We start from the raw sequence: 22,700 nt of genomic DNA, 5'->3' as shown, positions 1-22,700 counted from the left end.
AAAGACAAAACAAAACTCCTTTATACTTTAACTTACTCAAGTTCAGTAGTGTAGGTAAACCGGATGTAGGCTTGCAGCAGAGAAAAAAAAAAAAAAAAAAAAAAAACCTAAACTCACGCAAGTGACTTATCACGCAGTAAAAGAAACAATAAATAAGAAAACCCGCAGGACACAGTTCACAGGTCTAGACCGTTGTAAATTATTCCCATGCATGCTGAGCAGTCGTCAGCCTCTCCCTCTCATCTTGTACAATGTGAACGCCGTAAAGTCTCTTAGTTGCTGTTACGGGGGCGGTCTGTGTTTGCATAATATATGCACTGTATGGACGCTTATTTGTTGAAAAAAAATTTATTTGGCAAATCTGACTTTGTCCCTCGCAATTTCGACTAATAATAATAATAATAATATATAAGAATTGCAAGTTATAGGGTAAGATGAGGAAAACCTTATGGTAATATGACACACTGTAAAAAGTGATCGGTTGACTTAAAGAAAGTGAGGAAACCCGTTGCCTTAAAATTCTTAAGTAAATTAACCATGCATAAATGAAAAAAATAAGTTATGTGAACACACAAGTTAAGTCAGCTGCAAGAAGCCTCCTGCAGGGGCCATCTGGCCATCTTTATAGAACCTATATACAGGCCAAATTAATAGTATATTTATTTAACTATGAACAGTATATGTTGCTAAATTGGAAATGTAATTTGAATAAATTAACTGCAATCAAATGTTTCAATATGACAAACCAAAGTACAGAGGTAGGGGAGAGTTGGGATGGTTGCAGCAAGGTGCAGTTGCAACATGTTTATTCCTCCAATCAGGAATGAGCTGTCGTGATGATATACATTCTGCACATGCTTAGTCATACTGTCTGTAGGAGCCAAATGTAATTTGATCAACCACTAGATAGCGGTGTGCACCAGTGGTGCAGGTGAAAACCACACCTGTTCAATCACATGCTATTTAAACTTCTAAACTGGGTTGAATCAGGAAGGGACAGGTGGCGGAATATATGGATCTTACCATACCATACTCTGTAAACATACATCTCAACAACAAACTGTTCAAACGGGTACCGCATGTGTGGGCATTGTTTTAAATATGTGTGAAGAACACCTTACCACATGTCCTGGGATTAGGAAACATGACCTAAACTGTTGGAACTGCAAGGGCAAGTTGCAACATGGTTTATTCCTCCAATCATGAATTAGCTACATAGTTACATTCTGCACATATTCAGCCCCTATTCCTTCCTGGAAAAAGCAACCCCATGTGAACATTCCTTCTGCAAAAAAAAAAAAATCTTTAAGTTAAAAAAGTTTTTTTATGCTCAGAATTTGTGTCATACTGTCGAAGTTTGCAATATGCATTGTAAAGTCATATTTTAATCAGTGTTTTCTTAGCTTCTAACAGGCATAGCTAGCATGTGTCAAAGCTATTTCAAGTATAGCAAGTTTTATCATGGCTGTCAGTGTAGGGACAGGTTCAACCTCCCCAAAATGCGGTTACAACGGTAGAAAATAGCTTTTTAAAATTTAGACTACAATGAAGCCTACACTGTAAAAAATTTGCTGTAGTTATGCAGCTGTTTGCCAGTAACTTACTGTAGATTTAAATTTATGCTATTTACTGGCAACAGTTTGTTCAAAGTTAAATGAACATTAAACATTAACAAGTCTTTGTCTTTACAGAATAAAACTATAAAATAACAATCTAATGCAAAGCATTCTGGGAACCAGAAATCTTCATCAACCTTTTTCTGTTTTTTTTTCTTCCTTCAGATTTTGGTTCCCAGAATGCTTTGCATGAGGCTGTTATTTTAGTTTTATCAGAGCCCGTCTACGGAGAGCCTGCCCACTCCCTATTAAGCCCTATTGTACCGAATTTTGGTTGTAGTACCACCAGAGTTCCACTGGGGGCGATCGCCATGAGTGCAAAATGAATGGGAGTCAATGGGGCTAGACAGCTAAATTTGTCTCTTTCACCCGATTGCCGTTGAGAAATCTCAGATCTGATTGTAGATTTTGCAAATTCAACATGGGTTTTAGGTCGAAAGTTGAATGAACGAGTACTTATGTCCTTTCGATTTCTTACAGGTTGAGTTGTTGTTGCCCATAACACGCATTCTGCTAATGACGTCAGCATTCTGACGTCATTGACATTTTGAAAGACTTTTTAAAGAAAATAAGTGACTCTAAAAAATCTAACACCCAGCAATGTGTAATTTCTTTGCATCTCCTTTCGAATACAACATTCAAATTACTAGACAAAAAATTATATCCTGAGAAAAGTGGATTTTGAGGGGTATACCGCCATTGACCTCCATTCATTCTGCACTCGTCCTGTGAGTGCCCTCAAATGGAATCAGAGTGGAACTGCAACCAGTTCAGAAGCCGGAAGTGTAGTGAGAGTGAAACTTCTCGCCATATTAGACATTCTCTGGTTTTATTCTGTAAAGATAAAGACTTGTTAATGTTTAATGTTCATTTAATTTTGAACAAATTGTTGCCAGTAAATAACATCAATTTAAATCTACAGTAAGTTACTGGCAAGTAGCTGCCAGTAATACTGCAATTTCTACAGATTTTTCTAACAGTGTACATCCTGTCTGTTCTGTGTTTTCAGTATGCCACAAGAGAGGAAGTACACAGCAGATTGGGGTGTCCCTCGTGTTCTGATGTTAGCAGGTAACACACTGAAGGCAGGACAATGAGATCTGCGGCAGAGGACTTTGCCATTTGCCACACAACCCTCTGCTGATTTATTAAAAAGAAAGAAGCTATAGTCTCATGGCATAGGCAGTGTACTGGACTCTCAGTAGTGTCTTTTCGGAACAGGAAAAGAGCCTTAAAGAATACCTAAAAACTGCAGCTGATCTGTTGTCTGAGCACCAAAGAGGTAAACATGAGGAAGGTATAAAAACAAAGTGTATGGATACAAAAAAGTGTTGAAAGATTGTATGAGTAAATCAGCAGAAGGAAGACTGGTAGGGAGAACAAGACAGAATTAAGGAAAAAGATACTGGTTTTGATTTTCCATCTATTTTTCAGGTTTGTCAATTTACCTTCCAGCTGGCTGTGCATCATCACTGTAATTTTCTTGGAATGTGAAACTCCATGGCCTGTCTATTCAAGTATAATATTTCTCAGATTTTTCTCAATAAAAACAGTCTCTGAGAAACTGAAGGAAATGCAAGTGTTTATTAGTTTGCATCCCTGATTATTTATGTTGTCGTTTAACATGGTCATAAAACAGCGGTCAAGTACCGAATGTTTAGTTTAGCTATAAAAGACTCTTAGGATACTGCTGATTTGCAGGAGGAGCATGATTAAGGCCTGAGGAGCATGATCACAATAAGGCATCAGTTAAAACACCTTGAGGCTTTTTTCAAAAAACAAAGTTTTCACCAATGCCATTACCTCATTCCATAGGTGTACCAGACTGGTTTCTAAACTTAAATACATAAATAATATGGATAAAGATGAGTTAAATTAACAATATATTACATAAACAATTGAAACCATACAATATTAGTGATGTGACATTTGAACCGAGGCGTCGGAGCTTGTGTCGATAAAAAAAATGGGCGTGCCCGATGAAGCCGCGATTCGAGGCTTGCGTTGTTAACGTGGAAATCACGTGACTAATGACAAACGAGGCCTCGGCAGAGAACGTCTAATGAGGGAAGAAGCATAGATATCATATATAAACCAGAGAATGTCTAATATGGCGAGAAGTTTCACTCTCACTACACTTCCGGCTTCTGAACTGGTTGCAGTTCCACTCTGATTCCATATGAGGGCGCTCACAGGACGAGTGCAGAATGAATGGAGGTCAATGGCGGTATACCCCTCAAAATCCACTTTTCTCAGGATATAATTTTTTGTCTAGTAATTTGAATGTTGTATTCGAAAGGAGATGCAAAGAAATTACACATTGCTGGGTGTTAGATTTTTTAGAGTCACTTATTTGCTTTAAAAAGTCTTTCAAAATGTCAATGACGTCAGAATTCTGACGTCTGAATTCATTACTTGAATTCTCAAGTAATGAAGCTGTGTACTCTGTCCGCCTCTGCTACATACAAGTTCCTGTTTTTAGCTGCTGCTCAAAATTCACACCTTTTGTCTATCTCTATTTTGATCTGAAGCTGCGCACATACTTTTCACACTTGAAGTCCAACAATAGGTCACTTTTACCCCTACAGTAGTCGGGGTAAAATCTTTGCGTGGCAGGGGGAGCTGCCACTCGACCAGTCACGGATATATGCGCCTGCCACTCGACCAGTCACAGATATATGCTACTGCCACTGCTTTATATGCGCCGGCCACTCGACCAGTCACGGATATATGCGCCTGCCACTGCTTTATATGCGCCGGCCACTCGACCAGTCACGGATATATGCGCCGGCCACTCGAACTTACACAATATGTAAGGTTTAAAAAAACAATCAAATGCAGCGCGCGTCTCGTGGATCGCGCCGGCCAGACCAGCCACACAATCTCTCACTGTTTACATCTATCAGACACTCCTAATTATACACAAAAGCACACATACAGTGCAATACATATCTTATTTACCTCTTTCTCATCTTATCTGTTTTTTTTTTTTTTGCACTTTTTCCCCGTATGGGAGCGCGCTCGTGGCTAAGCGATTCAACGAAGCGTCGCACCAGCCACACGATCTCTCGCTGTTTACGGCCACTACCAGCCACGCGATCTCTCACTGTTTAACATCTTTCAGGCACTCCTAATGATACACGAGAGCACAAAGACAGTGCAATACATATCTTACCTATTTCTCAACTAAATCTTATTTTTTATTCGCTCTTTTTACCCGTAGGGTGAATTGCCCTAATGTGGGACACTGCCTAATGTGGGACACCTAAGGTGTTTGTAGGTCCCCCATAAATACATGAATGACAGTGAAACTATGGGTTAGACAAAGCTGTGGTGTCATGTGATCAAAATCACATGACCTATCAAATGTCCAATAATATTTGAGGGTGGAGCAATCATCAAACAGGAGGCACCTTGTGTGAAGACCATCCGAAGGCCAGTGACATAGAGTTTTAACCAGTTTGATATTAAGGAGTTAAATACATTTTAAACAATGCAATCCTGCAACTTTTTAGCCTAATATGCTTATGAAATGTTTGTCCATCAAAAAATAGTCTAACTTTGTGCGTATCAACTATATATTTTATATTTTTATCAAATTTCTTAGTGTCCCACATTAGGAAATGTGGTTTCCAAATCCGGGACAGTATGATCAGCCTAATGTGGGACAGTACTTCATTGAGTCAAAAATGTGTGGTGGGGCATGGTTTGTGGGACAAACATGGTTATTTACATGGTTTTAGTCTTGTAATGCAATATTACAATACTGTTAATGCAGATTTTTACAGTCATGTGAATTTTTTATTCTTGGAGGGCGGTTTGAAGGCTCTTTTGTGCGTGTGCATGCCTACATACGTGTGTGTCTCTCTCTCTCTATCTCTCTCTCTCTCTCTCTCTCTCTCTCTCTCTCTCTCTCTCTCTCTCTCTCTCTCTCTCTCTCTCTCTCTCTCTCTGTGTGTGTGTGTGTGTGTGTGTGTGTCATGTATGTGTCATGTATGTGTAAAAGGTATAGTTGACTTAAAATGAAAAATAGCTCTGAATTTAAAAATGCCGTAGAAAACCAATAAAGCAATTCCACTTTATTTTATGCATCTGATTAATTCAATGAAATGCATTTTAGATCACAATGGTAAAGGTGAGAAAGACAGGGACAGATTGTCAGACGCAGAAAGAGAGGCAGAAACAGGGAAAGGATAAGAGAAAGAAACTTAATCAGTGGAGGCAGGACAGGATGAGAGGAGCCATAGAGGAGTATAGGCAGATTGTTGAGGATGGTGGGGTCCCTCAGCTGAGACTGTTGGCCAGGGCATGGAATGTCCCTAAATCTACTCTCCAGTGAATCTAAAATAAAAGATTTTACTATTATCAATGTGATTTTTTTGGTGTTTTATCATAGATTTTTCAGTGTCCCACATTGGGGACACGTTCTGTCCCACATTAGGAAGCTGCAGTTTTTCTCAGACGACTTGCAATAAGAGCACTAATATGTCTATAATTTATCTTATGAATGGGTTATCTGAATTTTCTCTTTTGATTTGATTAGGATACATCCTGGGTTTTTTAAAATGGTATTGGGTGTGGATTTAATGTTTTGGTTACACATCGAAATATGTCACAGAAGTCTGAAGTGCAAAAAATGTCCCACATTAGGGCAATTCACCCTATATGGGAGTGCGCGCTCGTTGCTCTATTAGCTTTGCGCCAGCCGTATACCAGCCACACAATCTCTCACTGTTGTTTACATCTATCAGACACTTCTAATTATACACAAAAGCACACATACAGTGCAATACATATCTTATTTGTCCATTTCTCATCTTATCTGTTTTTTTATTTGCTCTTTTTACCCATATGGGAGCGCGCTCGTGGCTAAGCGAAGCGTCGCACCAGCCACACGATCTCTCGCTGCATGTTTGCGGCCACTACCAGCCACACGATCTCTCACTGTTTACATCTTTCAGACACTCCTAATTATACACAAAAGCACACATACAGTCATGGGCGTCAGTTTGGTTTGAAATGTGCTGGGGACAGAGACGCATTCGGAAGTGCATTTTCAGAAGTGCTGGGTACAATGACGCATTCATTTTTTTCTCTCTTTCGCGCAGGTTATGTTTTGGAAGACGATGTCCTGTAGCTCAGGCACGGCCCCATTTAACAAGCCCACCCAAAAGTTCCAAAAAAAAAAAACAACAACCTTTTACTATATTCTAATTTTGTAAATAATTAGCTATAAAAAAATCGCCAATAAGCTCATAATTTGTGCTAAAATAGTGTTTAGTTTTAAAAACCATTTAAAAAAGCTGGTTATATTTTGATGTTTCTGTGCAAGTTCAGCAGACAGTGAGGTTCGGGTTTGTTCCGATCAGAGCTCCTGAGTGGAGAGCGCATTTCTGAATATTCCGCTCCGCTCGTCCACTTATATAGTACGGAACACACCGAGATATAATTAACAGAACATCTAACAGAGCCTAATTTGTTTATTTTTTTTACACCTTGTGTTCTTATTTTGTTTAAGGAAATGTCAATCTTCGTGTTTATAACAGAAGATACAATACAATACAAAAATATTCAAGATGTATAACGGATTGTCACCTTATAAACAGTCCTTTTTTTAATGGAATAATACACCCTTATAATAAAGAAAAAGCCTAAACAAATTTGTTTAAAGAAAAACACCAGCGTTTGGCGTTTATCTGTATAGGCTAAGTGTTTCAGCCGCCCTTTTCAAACTGCCGCAATAAAATGCAACAGAATTTGATTAGTTAAACATGAAGAGGATTATCCGTCTGGCATGGCCGCTCGCTCTAACGTTAACCTAGATAAATGTTTGCTATTATGAAGCGCATATCCAAGTGTTTGTGCGGAGTGTGGAGCGCGCACTATGACATGGATAGAGGCGCCGGTGCCATCACTCGCATTTTCCTATCAACAGTGGAAACAACTTAAAATACTCCATTTCTGATCATACAGAATATAATAATACAGTCGCAACTACTTGTATTTGTGTAAACTCACAACAACAAGAAAACGGTGTGCCTTCTGTAAAAAAAAAAAAAAAAACGAACAGGGCGCGCTTTCATGATCTCTGTTAATTGGAGCGCGCCTCAAAAATGAACTGACAAACAGTGTATAGACAAGCCTCACAGACATGAGAAATATAACTATAAAGTTACTGAAAAAAAATGGCCACCAAAGAAAAAAATCCAATCGACAGCAAATACGGTAGCTACCATCTGATTATGTAATCCTGTCCGTATGAAAGGCGCATCTATAGGCTACATTACAGCGGAGATGTGGAGATATGTATGCAGGCAGCCTACACTGATTTAGAAAAGACTAGTTCATTAATAAACAATTAAAATGCATCGTTATTTTAAAACGACATAAGATCTCGTTATTAGACATAATTGAGGTGAAAAAATAATATGTATGTGGCAGCAATGCGTCACCATATGATTCTGCTATATTTAGCCTACTTTTTATAGCTATATTAAATCCAGGCAATTGGTTCATGAAACATTGATTAAAATTAAGATATAATTAATACAAAACGAAATTCACTTTAAAGAAAGGCAGCTGTTCTGTTTGAGGTCTCTGTGAAAGTTTTAAAGCAGTCTTTTAGTGCCGCTTTCAGAGCGCTGCACGTCCGTAACCATAAACTGACACGTTGTTTTTTCCCTCATAAATGCAAACACGGAAAATAAAATAAAATGAATATTATAGTGTTTTTTTGTTGGGTCAGACAATGATTACCAAATTTCTCTCTCATATTGCTCCACATAACCACTGAAAACGGTGAAAAAAATCGAACCAAAAGTCAAATTAATATGGACGGAAGTTAAGTGGTGGGTACAAAATGACTCATGACGAAATCTGGTGGGTAGCCTACGCGTATGTACCCATCTGGTGGTAGTGGCCGTAAACAGCGAGAGATCGTGTGGCTGGCGCGACGCTTCGCTTAGCCAAGAGCGCGCTCCCATACGGGTAAAAAGAGCAAATAAAAAAACAGATAAGATGAGAAATAGGTAAATAAGATATGTATTGCACTGTATGTGTGCTTTTGTGTATCATTAGGAGTGTCTGATAGATGTAAACAGTGAGAGATCGTGTGGCTGGTAGTGGCCGTAAACAGCGAGAGATCGTGTGGCTGGTGCAACGCTTCGCTTCGCTTAGCCAGTAGCCACGAGCGCGCTCCCATACGGGTAAAAAGAGCAAATAAAAAAACAGATAAGATGAGAAATAGGCAAATAAGATATGTATTGCACTTTATGTGTGCTTTTGTGTATCATTAGGAGTGTCTGATAGATGTAAACAGTGAGAGATTGTGTGGCTGGTGTGGCTGGTATGGCCGCGGCGCGACGCTAACAGAGCCACGACCGCGCACTCCCATATACGAGTAAAAAGAGCGAATAAAAATAAGATTTAGTTGAGAAAAAGGTAAATAAGATATGTATTGCACTGTCTTTGTGCTCTCGTGTATCATTAGGAGTGTCTGAAAGATGTAAACAGTGAGAGATCGTGTGGCTGGTAGTGGACGTAAACAGCGAGAGATCGTGTGGCTGGTGCGACGCTTCGCTTAGCCACGAGCGCGCTCCCTTATGGGTAAAAAGAGCAAATAAAAAAAACAGATAAGATGAGAAATAGGTAAATAAGATATGTATTGCACTGTCTTTGTGCTCTCGTGTATCATTAGGAGTGTCTGAAAGATGTAAACAGTGAGAGATCGTGTGGCTGGTAGTGGCCGTAAACAGCGAGAGATCGTGTGGCTGGTGCGACGCTTCGCTTATAGCCATGATGAGCGCGCTTCCTTACGGGTAAAAAGAGCAAATAAAAAAAAACAGATAAGATGAGAAATAGGTAAATAAGATATGTATTGCACTGTATGTGTGCTTTTGTGTATCATTAGGGGTGTCTGATAGATGTAAACAGTGAGAGATTGTGTGGCTGGTGTGGCTGGTATGGCCGGCGCGACGCTAACAGAGCCACGACCGCGCACTCCCATATACGGGTAAAAAGAGCGAATACAAATAAGATTTAGTTGAGAAACAGGTAAATAAGATATGTATTGCACTGTCTTTGTGCTCTCGTGTATCATTAGGAGTGTCTGAAAGATGTAAACAGTGAGAGATCGTGTGGCTGGTAGTGGACGTAAACAGCGAGAGATCGTGTGGCTGGTGCGAAGCTTCGCCACGAGCGCGCTCCCATACGGGTAAAAAGAGCAAATAAAAAAACAGATAAGATGAGAAATAGGTAAATAAGATATGTATTGCACTGTATGTGTGCTTTTGTGTATCTGATAGATGTAAACAGTGAGAGATTGTGTGGCTGGTCTGGCCGGCGCGATCCACGAGACGCGCGCTGCATTTGATTGTTTTTTTAAACCTTACTTCACTAGTTCACACTTACAAATAAGTCAGATAGAATAAATGCGTATTTGGCGTGCTGTCCGAGGAGAGGGCTCCGGGCTCGGTATTCGGCCCGAACCCAGAGTACTCCCCCGTATTCCTGGCTGTAAAGATTAAGCCAAGAGTGAGGAGTCGGGGTGGTGGAGGGATGCTGGAAAACTGTCAAGGAATATTAGGTGAGTTGACAGAGTGGATATAGCCTATATATACTTCTTGTCATGCTGATTAGGGTAGACATAATTGCTTGATGACGAGTAGATTGGATTGATTATTTGAACGTGCTCCTCCCGAACTTTGTTTATAAAACATCATATATTGTGTAAGTTCGAGTGGCCGGCGCATATATCCGTGACTGGTCGAGTGGCCGGCGCATATAAAGCAGTGGCAGGCGCATATATCCGTGACTGGTCGAGTGGCCGGCGCATATAAAGCAGTGGCAGGCGCGTATATCCGTGACTGGTCGAGTGGCCGGCGCATATAAAGCAGTGGCAGGCGCATATATGCAGTGGCAGGCGCGTACATCCGTGACTGGTCGAGTGGCCGGCGCATATAAAGCAGTGGCAGGCGCATATATCCGTGACTGGTCGAGTGGCAGCTCCCCCTGCCACGCAAAGATTTTACCCCTACAGTATATTTCTTTAAATGCTTATGAGTAAAAATAAATGTTCAACGTTAACACAAGTTGCACACATCTGAAAGTAAAAAACACATCTAAAAGTAAAAGAACACATCTAAATGTAAAATTTCTATCACAGCGGACGTCGACCTCCATTGGCCAACATCGCGTACGAGGTATCTAGTGTTTATATATATATCTATGGGAAGAAGTGCCACTCAATAAACTTCCGGTTGCAGTTCCACTCTTGTTCCATATGAGGGCGCTCACATGACGAGTGCAGAATGAATGGAGGTCTATGGAGCTATACCGCTCAAAATCCACTTTTCTTAGGATATAATTTTTTGTCTTGTAGCCTAATTAAGTGTGCTTGCTGAAAGCAGCACACTTACTGTTCTTCTTAAGTTTTCTTATTATTATTATTATTAAGTGTGCTTGCTGAAAGCAGCACACTTATAGTTCTTCTTAAGTTTTCTTCTTCTTCTTCTTCTTATTATTATTATTATTATTCCCGGGAGAAAAATTTTGGCCAGCTCCTGCGCCTAGGCCCTTTGAGACAGAGACACCGTTCCAACTTTAAAACGTCCGGTCAGTACCGGTGTAAGTTGCTCGCGAAGATGACATCACGAGTCCATGTCGTTTGTCCGCAATATTGGATTGAACAGAAAGCTAAACTAAAGTTTCACAGGTCACAAATTTGGTCCGAACTTCACGAAAATGGACGTACATGATCCTTGGACCAAGCCTCACAAAAGTTACTAGAAGGATTTTTGATTTTCGGAAGCGTTTGCCCGTCACAGCCAAACGAAATCAGCGGCGTAGGAAGTCGTCCATATCTCAGGAACTCTGTCACGTATCGAAACCAAACTTTATATATATGGGATGATTATAGTCTCAAAAAGATTAACACGTGTAAGCACACTTATCAATGAACTCGATACATGTTGCAGAAATGTTTTATCCATGCCTTTCAACTTGCGTGTGCAAAATTCAAAATTGAATGAATGTGAAGCAATTTGTACAAATAGAGACATTTTTAAATGTTTTCCTTTGTATTAATGTATCATAATTTGCGCATGCAACACAGAAGATGTGCATGTGTGGATCAGGTGACACGCGTGCATTCATTGACGTCTTTTCTGAGTCGATCTCATTTGATTCATTTGGATTTTGAGACTTTCTTTTCGCAGTTTTTAAGCATTTCACAACCTCCACACAAACAACTACAAATGAATAGGCCTGGTGCTAATTATTAATGTGTGCACAACTACCCATCTATTTGACAAATTCACAAATGTGCGTCACTACATTTAAACTAATACAATACAACTTGTGTGTGCAAAATCCAAAACCACATGAATGTGCAGCATTTTGTACAAATAGAGACATAGTTGTTAATACAAAACCTCGATTTTGTATTAATGTAGGCCAGAATTTGTGCATGCAACAAGTAAGATGTGCATTTGTGGATGAGATGACACGCGTGCATTCATTGACTCGTTTCTGAGTCGATCCTATTTGAATCATTTGGATTTTGAGACTTTCATTTCGCAGGTTTCGCCTTGCACGATCCACACACAGCTGTCAGAGAAAACCTGCTACCACTAGATGGCAGTATTCTGCTAAAACAGACAACGGCTGCGTAATCAAGCGTTCTTCCCCATTTAAGACGCTTAATGTGAGTGATATTGAATAAACAAATTTAGTACACAATATAGGCCTACCTTATTAATAAAGAATACTTTTTAGAGGCAAACAGATTACATCAGATTATGAACAACACCCATAGAAAACCATTATAAAACGCTTAACGTGTAATTGCGCGTTGCATGTTCAATAAGGTGTATTGGCTACTGAGTTTAAATATCACCGTCTTACTGCATTGACGTTAAGCTTTTTCTTTATAATATGCTCTATGGGAGGAAAACTATAGAACCTACAGACAAGAGCCTATGAACGCGACGCGCGGCGTTTCACGTTAATGGCATTTTCCTTCCTGAGCCTGTTAAAAAGAAAAAGCTTAACATGAAATTCTGCAGTTGCGTTTAACTTTGCATGTGTAGGCTATGGGAGAGAAACCGCTCCGAGAGCGCAGTGAAGTAAGTTTTAGGTTTGATATTCGCCGCATTTTCTAAAGGGACCATCTGCAAATTCCACTCACAGTCAAAAAATATAAACGTCCAGTCATTCATTCAAATGAATACTTCCAAGGTTGTAGTAAATGCCTAGTGGGCAGACTGACTTAGCCTAGTGCATGTCCAGCCAATATCCCGATTGAACAGTACGATTTTTTAAATTAGCCTACTGTAAATTGTTTTTCTATTCATGTTCCAAAGGTTGTAGTACGTTCCTATAGTCAGGTGAAATGTTGCATTATTCACCTGTAGTAAGTCACCAAAAACCTGTTTGGTTAATTACAGTAATTTTTGTTTAAAAAAAATATTGTTTACTGTAAATAGGCAAGGGAGGTATTTGGACAATTTCACCTGTAGTAAGCCAGTCTAGTCACTAGGAACATACTACAACCATTTTGAACATGAAAAAAAAAACCCTTTTAGTGAATTACAGTATTTTTCTGCAGAATACAGGCTACATACAGTACATGAAGTAAAGTAAGAAAGTAATTAAGTACATTTTATTTATAAAGCACATTTAAACATAGCAGGGCTATCCAAAGTGCTGAACAAAGTAAAAACAAATAGAATAAAACATAGAAATAACCAAACAGAACAGGCAGAAACAGCATCAGGAGATAATTAAAATGCCAGGGAATAAAAATAAGTTTTCAATTTAGATTTAAAAATAGCAATTTAAAAATGAAGGGAAGTATTGTCCAAATTTTACTTGTAAATCAGTCTTACAGGAACCTTCTACGAGCTTTGGAATTTGAAAATGTCTGTTTTTAAATATTAAAAGTAATTTGAATGAAAACAAATTATATGTTTTAACGCAGTGGAATTGGCAGACGTTCCCCTTGTGCATCACGAGCCGTGGTTAGCGCGTCAAAGCATTCTCATGTACAAATATGCAGCTATACACACGTAGGGCCAGTTGATTTTCAATTAATATTTCATGTCGATATATATAGTTAAAACTAATCGTGCTATAGTAAGACTAGCCTATAACAATGGCTTAAGGGTCAAGGGAAAACAAATGTAGCCTACTGTGAAAATCGTCTTTAACATTTAAAAACAGACATTTTCAAATTCCAAAGCTTGTGTACTATGTATATTATGTGTAGTCAGATAAAAATAAGCATATAATATGAACGCAACTGCGAAAAAAATGTTTAGAGTTTTTTTTAACAGGAAGGAAAATGCCATTAACATGAAACGCCGCGCGTCGCGTTCATAGGCTCTTGTCTGTAGGCTCTATAGTTTTCCTCCCATAGAGCAGATTATAAAGAAAAAGCTTAACGTCAATGCAGTAAGATATACACCTTATTGAACATGCAACGCGCGATTGCACGTTAAGCGTTTTATAATGATTTTCTATGGGTGTTGTTCATAATCTGATGTAATCTGTTTGCCTCTATAAAGTATGCTTTATTAATAAGGTAGGCCTATATTGTGTACTAAATTTGTTTATTCAATATCACTCACATTAAGCGTCTTAAATGGGGAAGAACGCTTGATTACGCAGCCGTTGTCTGTTTTAGCAGAATACTGCCATCTAGTGGTAGCAGGTTTTCTCTGACAGCTGTGTGTGGATCGTGCAAGGCGAAACCTGCGAAATGAAAGTCTCAAAATCCAAATGAATCAAATAGGATCGACTCAGAAACGAGTCAATGAATGCACGCGTGTCACCTCATCCACAAATGCACATCTTACTTGTTGCATGCACAAATTCTGGCCTACATTAATACAAAATCGAGGTTTTGTATTAACAACTATGTCTCTATTTGTACAAAATGCTGCACATTCATGTGGTTTTGGATTTTGCACACACAAGTTGTATTGTATTAGTTTAAATGTAGTGACGCACATTTGTGAATTTGTCAAATAGATGGGTAGTTGTGCACACATTAATAATTAGCACCAGGCCTATTCATTTGTAGTTGTTTGTGTGTGGGTTGTGAAATGCTTAAAAACCGCGAAAAGAAAGTCTCAAAATCCAAATGAATCAAATGAGATCGACTCAGAAAAGACGTCAATGAATGCACGCGTGTCACCTGATCTACACATGCACATCTTCTGTGTTGCATGCGCAAATTATGATACATTAATACAAAGGAAAACATTTGTATTCACAAAAATGTCTCTATTTGTACAAATTGCTTCACATTCATTCAATTTTGAATTTTGCACACGCAAGTTGAAAGGCATGGATAAAACATTTCTGCAACATGTATCGAGTTCATTGATAAGTGTGCTTACACGTGTTAATCTTTTTGAGACTATAATCATCCCATATTATTACCATAGACTGTAAAAAATAGATTATTACATGAACTCGGGACTCCAATGTGAGGAAGCACAAGATCTGAATTTTTTTTTTTTTTTTTTTCAGGCTAATAGACAAACCCATTTACCTATGTCTATGCAAGAGTTTCACCTTTTAATGTTAATGCATTTAGACAGTAGGTGGCACTGTTGTATTACATTTCACAGAGCAGCCAAGTCAGTGTATAAACTGCATTCGTTTTTACCAGGTTTGTCTTAATAAATGCAGGCATGAATTTCGTTTTTTGCATTGGTCTAATTTAATCATCTTCATTTATTAATATATACAGATTTGTATGCATGAATTGTGCATTTCCAATCCTCAAAGCAGTTAATAAAAAAAAATTATAATAAAAAAACTTTTTACAAAATACATCATGCTCTTCTTCGATAACCGAACAAACAATTCATTGTCTGTGGCTGTGTTTGTGCGTACGGGAAATATGCTGCGCATAACAATAGAAAACAAGGAGAAACGCACAGTCACATGCTCAAACAATCAACAACGTCGCTCTAGAGGTGCGTTGTGGACTGCGAAGTGGACTTCATTTCGCGCATCACGTCATCACCAGTCAGAACGGTCATAACGATGGAGGAGTTTACGTATGTGTGTAAGTAATACATTTCGCCATTGTTATACAAATGACAGTATTTTTAACGGTTATTGTTGTGAATATTATATACTATTTTTGATGATTATAATTGACCTCAGTGAATGCAGCCAGCTTAGTTTGTGAGGTAAAGTGATTTTATTTTAGGTAGTTGTAAAATAGTGCAATATAATTGTAAATATATAATATAATAATAAAAATTAAAATATGAATGTAGTCCTATATATATTTGTTATATCATAATCTGCGCGACTCCGTCGTTGACTTTCTTTGATGACATTTGCTGGGCGTTTCAAATGAGCGGGTATTGTCAGTGAAGTCCACTTCAACTGATATACTGTGCTCACAGGGAGTAGGGGAGCAGTGAACACTGCATATGGACGCTGTCGAATGGAACGCACATTAGATGTGTAAAAACAAGTGGAAAGCGCGAGCGCGCCGCTGTCTCCTTTCCACAAGTGCTTGTTCTCCTGTGGCGTCTGTCGTTGCTATGCAACCGTGAACTGCGCTCTCCATGATGACAAGAGCTGTGTCTGAAATCGCTCCCTATCCACTATATCCACGACTTTCCCGAACTCTGACCTTTCCCGTGATCGCTATGGCAACGTAGAACAAGCCGGTAACGAACTTCCGGTTTACGTTATCCTGAAGATACCGCTAACAGAGAGCCTCAACAAGCCCAAACAATTTGCTTGGATAATGAGGAGTAGAGCTTAGATCGGGCCCAAAAAATCAAGCCCGACCCTACCTGAGCCCGTTGTGTCCGAGCCCGGCCCGACACATGAGCCGAGCCCAATTTAGACCCAATCATTTTTAATACGTGGGCCGTTATAACCAGGGGCGGTTAACGTATGCTGAGGGGGTGCTATATATATTATATCTATAAATACTTTTAATAAACGAGCAAAAATTGGCCACTTAATATTTAATATTCAATTATTTTAATGATCACAATTAAAGTATTAATTTTATTAAATTGAACAAGCACAACATTCGGCATTCAATCAAATATTATTAAAGATTTATTATTAATAATGTTATTTCAACACAATATCTCGTTATTTCGACATCAAATGTGTGCAGAGTGTGCGTGCAATAAGCAAGATGTGCATTTGTAAATCCAGTGACACGCGTGCATTGATTTTTATTAATAAACTAGTGTTTTCTGTCAGTGTCTGCTGCAAAGATGAAGATGATCATGGTGTTCACTTTTCATAATCAACATAGATGGAAAAAATTACATTATAATATTTGAACAAATATGAAACTAAATGCTCTTATTTAATGGCTACAACAAATATAGTAGGCCTACATACTCTCTATTTGTACAAATTGCTGCACATTCAAGTTAATTCTCGAATTAATTTTCACATTATTGAAATCAATAAACATACCACTTAAAAATATATACAGTTGTACTGCAGTTTTTTCTAAGTAGAGTTACAAGAAACACTCTTTCTGCGTAGAGGGTCCATTTATGTTGGAAACAGGTCCCATTCATAAAATCCTTCAGTTTTCGCGTGTTGTTTGTGCTCCTGACAACGGTACACGTTGAGCCGCAAGGAGCCATTGCTTATCTGTCAGCATTACTACTTGTCAGTAATCAGTTTCACCCGTTTGTACCGCGACGCAAGTATCCCTTGTGTGCAAGCTTCATTGAGCGTTAAGCCTGTTTTATACTTCTGCGTCGAACTGCCGCCGTAGCTACGTCGTAGGCTGTGTGTAGCGCGCGTACCCTTCGGCGTACCCTGACGTGCACCTCTCCAAAAATGTAACAACGCGTCAATTCTACGCGGACACAAGCGCTGTGATTGGTCTGCCAGAACCCCTCCCTCGGGGTTTCATGCTCCCCAGGTGCGCGTCAACGCGGACAACGACACAGAAGTATAAATTAAAACCAACACGTTGCCTACGGCGTATAGGCTCCGGCGTATGTCCGACGCAGAAGTATAATGAGGCCTTTACGCTAAACCGGAACTGAGATACCGGCAACAGGAAGTATCGAGTGTCATGGCGACGCCCATTAAGACTCGCAGGAAAGTTGTGGATAGTGCACTATTTAGGGTGTCGGCCATTTTGTAGTGGTGTCCGAATTCTGAGTGAACGACATCATTCCCTACATTCTTCACTACTTTTACCCACAATCCTCTCTGAATTCGAGTGTACATACGATGTACACTTGCTGAGACGTTAGGCGTTTCTCAATGTCAAGGAATTGATCCTCGGAAGCCAGAATTTCGAGGATGCTACGTCATCGACATCCGTCAAAGGACTGTTCCAATGTCGAGGATCCTCGGAATTTCCACCAAGGACTGAGTCCTTCGTTCGAAAAATATCCCATATACAGGAAAGGATGCATATGTGTAGCCTTCGCGCTCTTCGTGCTCTCAAATCACCCACAATCCTATGCGCGCAGCTTTGCTATCTTGTTCAAAAAATTCAAAATGTTGGACGTTAACGGAGTCGGAGCGTTAACGGGTCAATATGCTTTCAAATGTAAATATATTTACGTTACCAAACATTTGTTTTAAAAAATAATTACATCCATTATGTTATGGGTCAAATTGACCCACACTGTTTAAACACACTTGACAGTCAAATAATCTATATGATTAAAAAGGAGTTTATTGATTTAAAAACGATTATATTGCCTGAGTGAACAGAACTGCGTCCATAGCAACGCTCTGTTTTTCATTTTCACTGACGTAATGACGCACTGACGTGCACTTGCTAGCCTGTTCCATTTACGTGTTTTCCGAATGCTAAAGAGGAGCCTCGCCTAGCCTCTGAAGGAAGTGACTTGGAAGGACCAGTCCTGCCAAGGAAGTATCCTTGACATTGAGAAACACCTACCATTTCCCACAATCCAACTCAATAAGGCGATATAGAGCGCGAATGAAAAATAAACAAAAATGTCACCATGGCAACGGTGCACGCGAGTTAGAAAACAATCATTTATAAGACCAGACGCCTGGTTATTTATTTATATATACCATTATATCTATATTTGAATAAACAAATGTGTTGTGTAGTGTTTTGTTCTCTTTAATTTTCACATATAAATGTAAAAAGTAAATAAATATGACAAGCAAGTGTTTTTATTATATATTTTTTTAATCAAATAACGCAATAAACGTGAAAAATACATACATACAATTGTTACATACAATTCATACAGCCAAGAAAAGGAAATATTAAAGATGGGTAGGTAATGTTTATGACAAATTGTCTGAGCTCTCTGGCGCGTGATAATTATGTCAGCGTCCGAATTCTTTGCTGATGTAGTGCACTCAACTGCCATTCATTATGTAGGGATTAGTGAACGAGTGAGCGGTTTCAGACACAGCTAAGGAAGTATCAGCAAAAGATTAATAGATTTCTAGCCCTTGCATTAGCTTTACTACTAGATATATTTATGGAGATGGAAAATAATAAGGCGCTCTGTACAGCTATGATCAGCTGTTCGGCCGAGCATTCAATGTTGTTACGCTGCAAGCTGATGGTTCGTTGCTGCCGCGCTCTATCACTCGCACACCATAAAGAGCAAATTGTTTTTTAATGTTTCAATTTCGTGATTAAAATGACATAATTTGGAAGCGGATAATTTCTTCACAAACAGCTCATTATGACTCAATGTTAGAATGCTGCACCTACACTCGATAGTGTGAATAAGATCAGCGCAACGCAGACTACTGCATTGACAGGGTAAAACATATGATCTGTCTACGGCCAGGGCTCAGCGGAAGACAGAAAATGCCGGTCCAGCGCTGATTGAGGAATTAAATTCAAAAATAAAAGGCAGTTTTACATCTTTTTTCTCGCATTCTCGCATTTTTTCTCGCATCTCGCATCTATCCACTACCTGCTAACGTTAGTGCACTGCACCCGAGCAAGCACACTTTGCAGTTCCTCCGGAAATGCATTTTTCTAGTTTGAATGTTGTTTTCGAAAGGGGATGCAAAGAATTTACACATTGCTTGGTGTTAGATTTTTTAGAGTCACTTATTTGCTTTAAAAAGTCTTTCAAAATGTCAATGACGTCAGAATGCTGACGTCATTAGCAAAATGCTAGAGTGTTATGGGCAACAGCAACTCAACCTGTAAGAAATCGAAAAGAAATAAGTACTCGTTCATTCAACTTTCGATCTATAACCCATGTTGAACTTGCAAAACCTACAATCAAATCTGAGATTTCTCAACGGCAATCGGGTGAGGGAGACAAATTTAGCCGTCTAGCCCCATAGACTCCCATTCATTTTGCACTCATGGCGAGCGCCCCCAGTGGAACTCTGATTGGAACTACAACCAATAGGACGTTGGAGTGAACAGGCTTTCCGTAGACGGGCTTTGGCCGAGGTCATTGGTTCAAAATTAATTTGTCTGCTATTTTTTAGCACAGTAGCTAGGTGTCACTAGTGAGCAATGCTGAATGAAGCTTCGAGTAATGAACCTTTGGGTGAAGCAATGGGCTGCGAGTAGTGATGTGACATTTGAACCGAGGCGTCGGAGCGTGTGTCGAGAAAAAGTGGGCGTGCCAGATGAAGCCGCGATTCGAGGCTTGTGTTGTTAACGTGAAAATCACGTGACTAATGACAAACGAGGCCTCGGTTTGTGTGGCTACGTCATCGGTTCGGTCCGAGTGTCGCTTCCGGATAAAAGGCGGTTCGAAACTCGCGCCACCTTGTGGGTGTTGTCAGCAGTAGTAGAAGCAGTTGTAGTAGTGTCAGAGAGTAAGAAAACTATCATTGTCATTATTGTGTCATATGTGAGGGCTGTATATTATTACATTATCAGGTTAGAATAGTTATAGTATATTATTATTATAGTAGGCCTATTATAGTCTTGTTATATTAATTAGATAAGATTATTTGGATTGCTCTGGATTTTTGGATCTGGACTGGACTGCTTTTTGATTTGGATTGCCCTTTTGGATTTGTTTGCTTTTTGTGACTCTTCCTTTTTCCTGGTAATGGAGCCAGCAAGAAAGAGGGAATCCTCCCCTGTCTGGGATCAACAGAAGCATCAGTGTCCTCATTTGTACCACTGCCATTTTTACGTTCCCCTGCATCCTCTGTTCCTTGTGAAAGGATCTTTTCCCAGGCTAGAGAGATTTTGTCCAAGAAGAGGAATCGTCTAAACCCCAACACACTTGAAATAATTCTGTTTCTCAATAAAAAAATCTATTTTTATTTTCCTTCCTTCCGGACTATTCTGTTGCAGTTTACTTTTTGTTACAGTTATATATAATCTGTTAAATTAATAAATGTACTTTATTACACTCCCTCTAGCACTGCACTCAACAGTGTCACTGTTGTTGTTCATACTGTCCCTATCCAAACAATTTATGAATAATTAATGAACTGTGTGTGTGACTCTGGACAAGTAAATTCAGACAGAGAAAGATACATATTTTATATTATACACAGTAATGGACAAATATCTGATCATGTCTTTTTATTATTGCAAATGAAAGGTTACAAACATCAACAGTGAGTAGGCCTACAAAAATAAATAAATAAATATTTTTTATTTATAAAAATATTTTTTATAAAATATACATTTAAATATAAATATAATTACATTACAAATAAATATTTTTATTTATAAAAGCATTTTTATAAAAATATATTTTTTTTATAAAATTATTTTTTTTTTTTATAAAATTAGGGAGGGAGGGAGGGAGGGTGCGACACTTGTTCAGAATGAATTAATTTGTCTGCTATTTCTTTGCACAGTAGCTAGGTGTCACTAGTGAGCAATGCTGAATGAAGCTTCGAGTAATGAACCTTTAGCTGAAGCAATGGCCTGCGAGGTCTCAGTGGTTCAGAAAGCCTCATTTTGCCATCACTAGCTGCGAGGTCAGTGGTTCAGGAAGCCTCATTTTGCCATCACTATACAATATATCAAACAAACAAAATTAAGATAACTTACATTTGTACACAGCCACAACACCATATGAAAATTCCAGAGCAGCAAAGACAAGAACGTGGAGTAAACTGTTCTTCTTCTTCTTTCGGAGTTTTATGGCGGTTGGCAAACCAGCTAAATGGTGCATTTACCGCCACCAACTGGACAGGAGTGTGAAGCGTTAATCGAGTGAAGCAAAAATCAACTAATTATATTAAAAAAAAAAAAAAAAAAAAAAAAAAAAAAAAATCATATAACCTATATTCTGTTAACCAATCCTGTTTCTCTTAGATACCTCATTAGAGCACTATAAACCCTTGTCTCTTTCTGTGCGTATTGAAATATGTTTTTTACTGACAGTGTATTAATACCTATGTATCTTAATGATTCTATAAAGTTGATTCTTTCTCTGTTGTATCCTATGCAATGAATCAACACGTGTTCAACTGTTTCTGACAAGCCACATTTATCACAATTCTCAGAATCTCTTTTTCCTATGATAAACAGTGAATAATTAAGGCATGTGTAGGAGTAAACTGTTCTAGTAAAGCAACCCCTCTTAAAGGCCACTAATTGGAATCACAACAGGCTGCAGCTGTCAGCAGTGGGTGGGGCTTCAATGCAGTGGGATTTTCAACAAGGCTGCCCTAAAATATGACATCATATTTTCAATTCTAGAAAATCCTGATGACATGACAGACTCAAATCCTATATACAGATGGATCAAAAGATCCAGAACATCAAACAACTGGGGCTGCTTTTTTAGTCAACGTTACTAGTAATCAGTGGATTAGTGGAGTAAAGCGAACATCAAATCATTTGGCAGTTTATACTGTTGAATTGATAGGAATCCTTTTGGCGTTACAGTGGGTAGAGGAAATAAAACCTGACAATGTTTTAATTTGTACAGATTCAGTTTCAGTTTTAAAGAGCTTGAGATCTTTCAAATCTAATCACCAAGATATTCTTTTTAATATACTACAAATGCATTCAAGAATTGTCCAAAATGGTATATCAATCAGTTTTATGTGGATTCCAGCACACATAGGAATAAGGGGAAATGAAGAAGTGGATACATTAGCAAAACAAGCTTTACAGAA

At 38.8% G+C, this 22,700-nt stretch overlaps 1 protein-coding gene across 2 annotated transcripts in view; it reads right to left on the bottom strand.

Moving 5' to 3' along the window:
* Positions 1-21,671, bottom strand: part of b4galnt1a (beta-1,4-N-acetyl-galactosaminyl transferase 1a) — a 64,992-nt gene extending 43,321 nt beyond the window's left edge. The window contains exon 1 of one of the 2 annotated variants that reach the window (XM_084427837.1): positions 21,625-21,671. In XM_084427837.1, the coding sequence (XP_084283963.1) occupies positions 21,625-21,648 (24 nt within the window). In that variant the 5' untranslated portion in view covers positions 21,649-21,671. Of the gene's footprint in view, positions 1-36; positions 274-21,624 lie in introns of those variants that run through there. The other variant, XM_084427838.1, reaches the window with a different exon arrangement.
* Between the last annotated feature and the right edge of the window lie 1,029 nt (positions 21,672-22,700).

This window comes from Rutilus rutilus (genome assembly GCF_951802725.1).
Source record: "Rutilus rutilus genome assembly, chromosome: 13".
NCBI classification, from domain to species: Eukaryota; Metazoa; Chordata; class Actinopteri; order Cypriniformes; family Leuciscidae; genus Rutilus; species Rutilus rutilus.
This window is presented reverse-complemented; position numbering and strand designations above follow the sequence as displayed.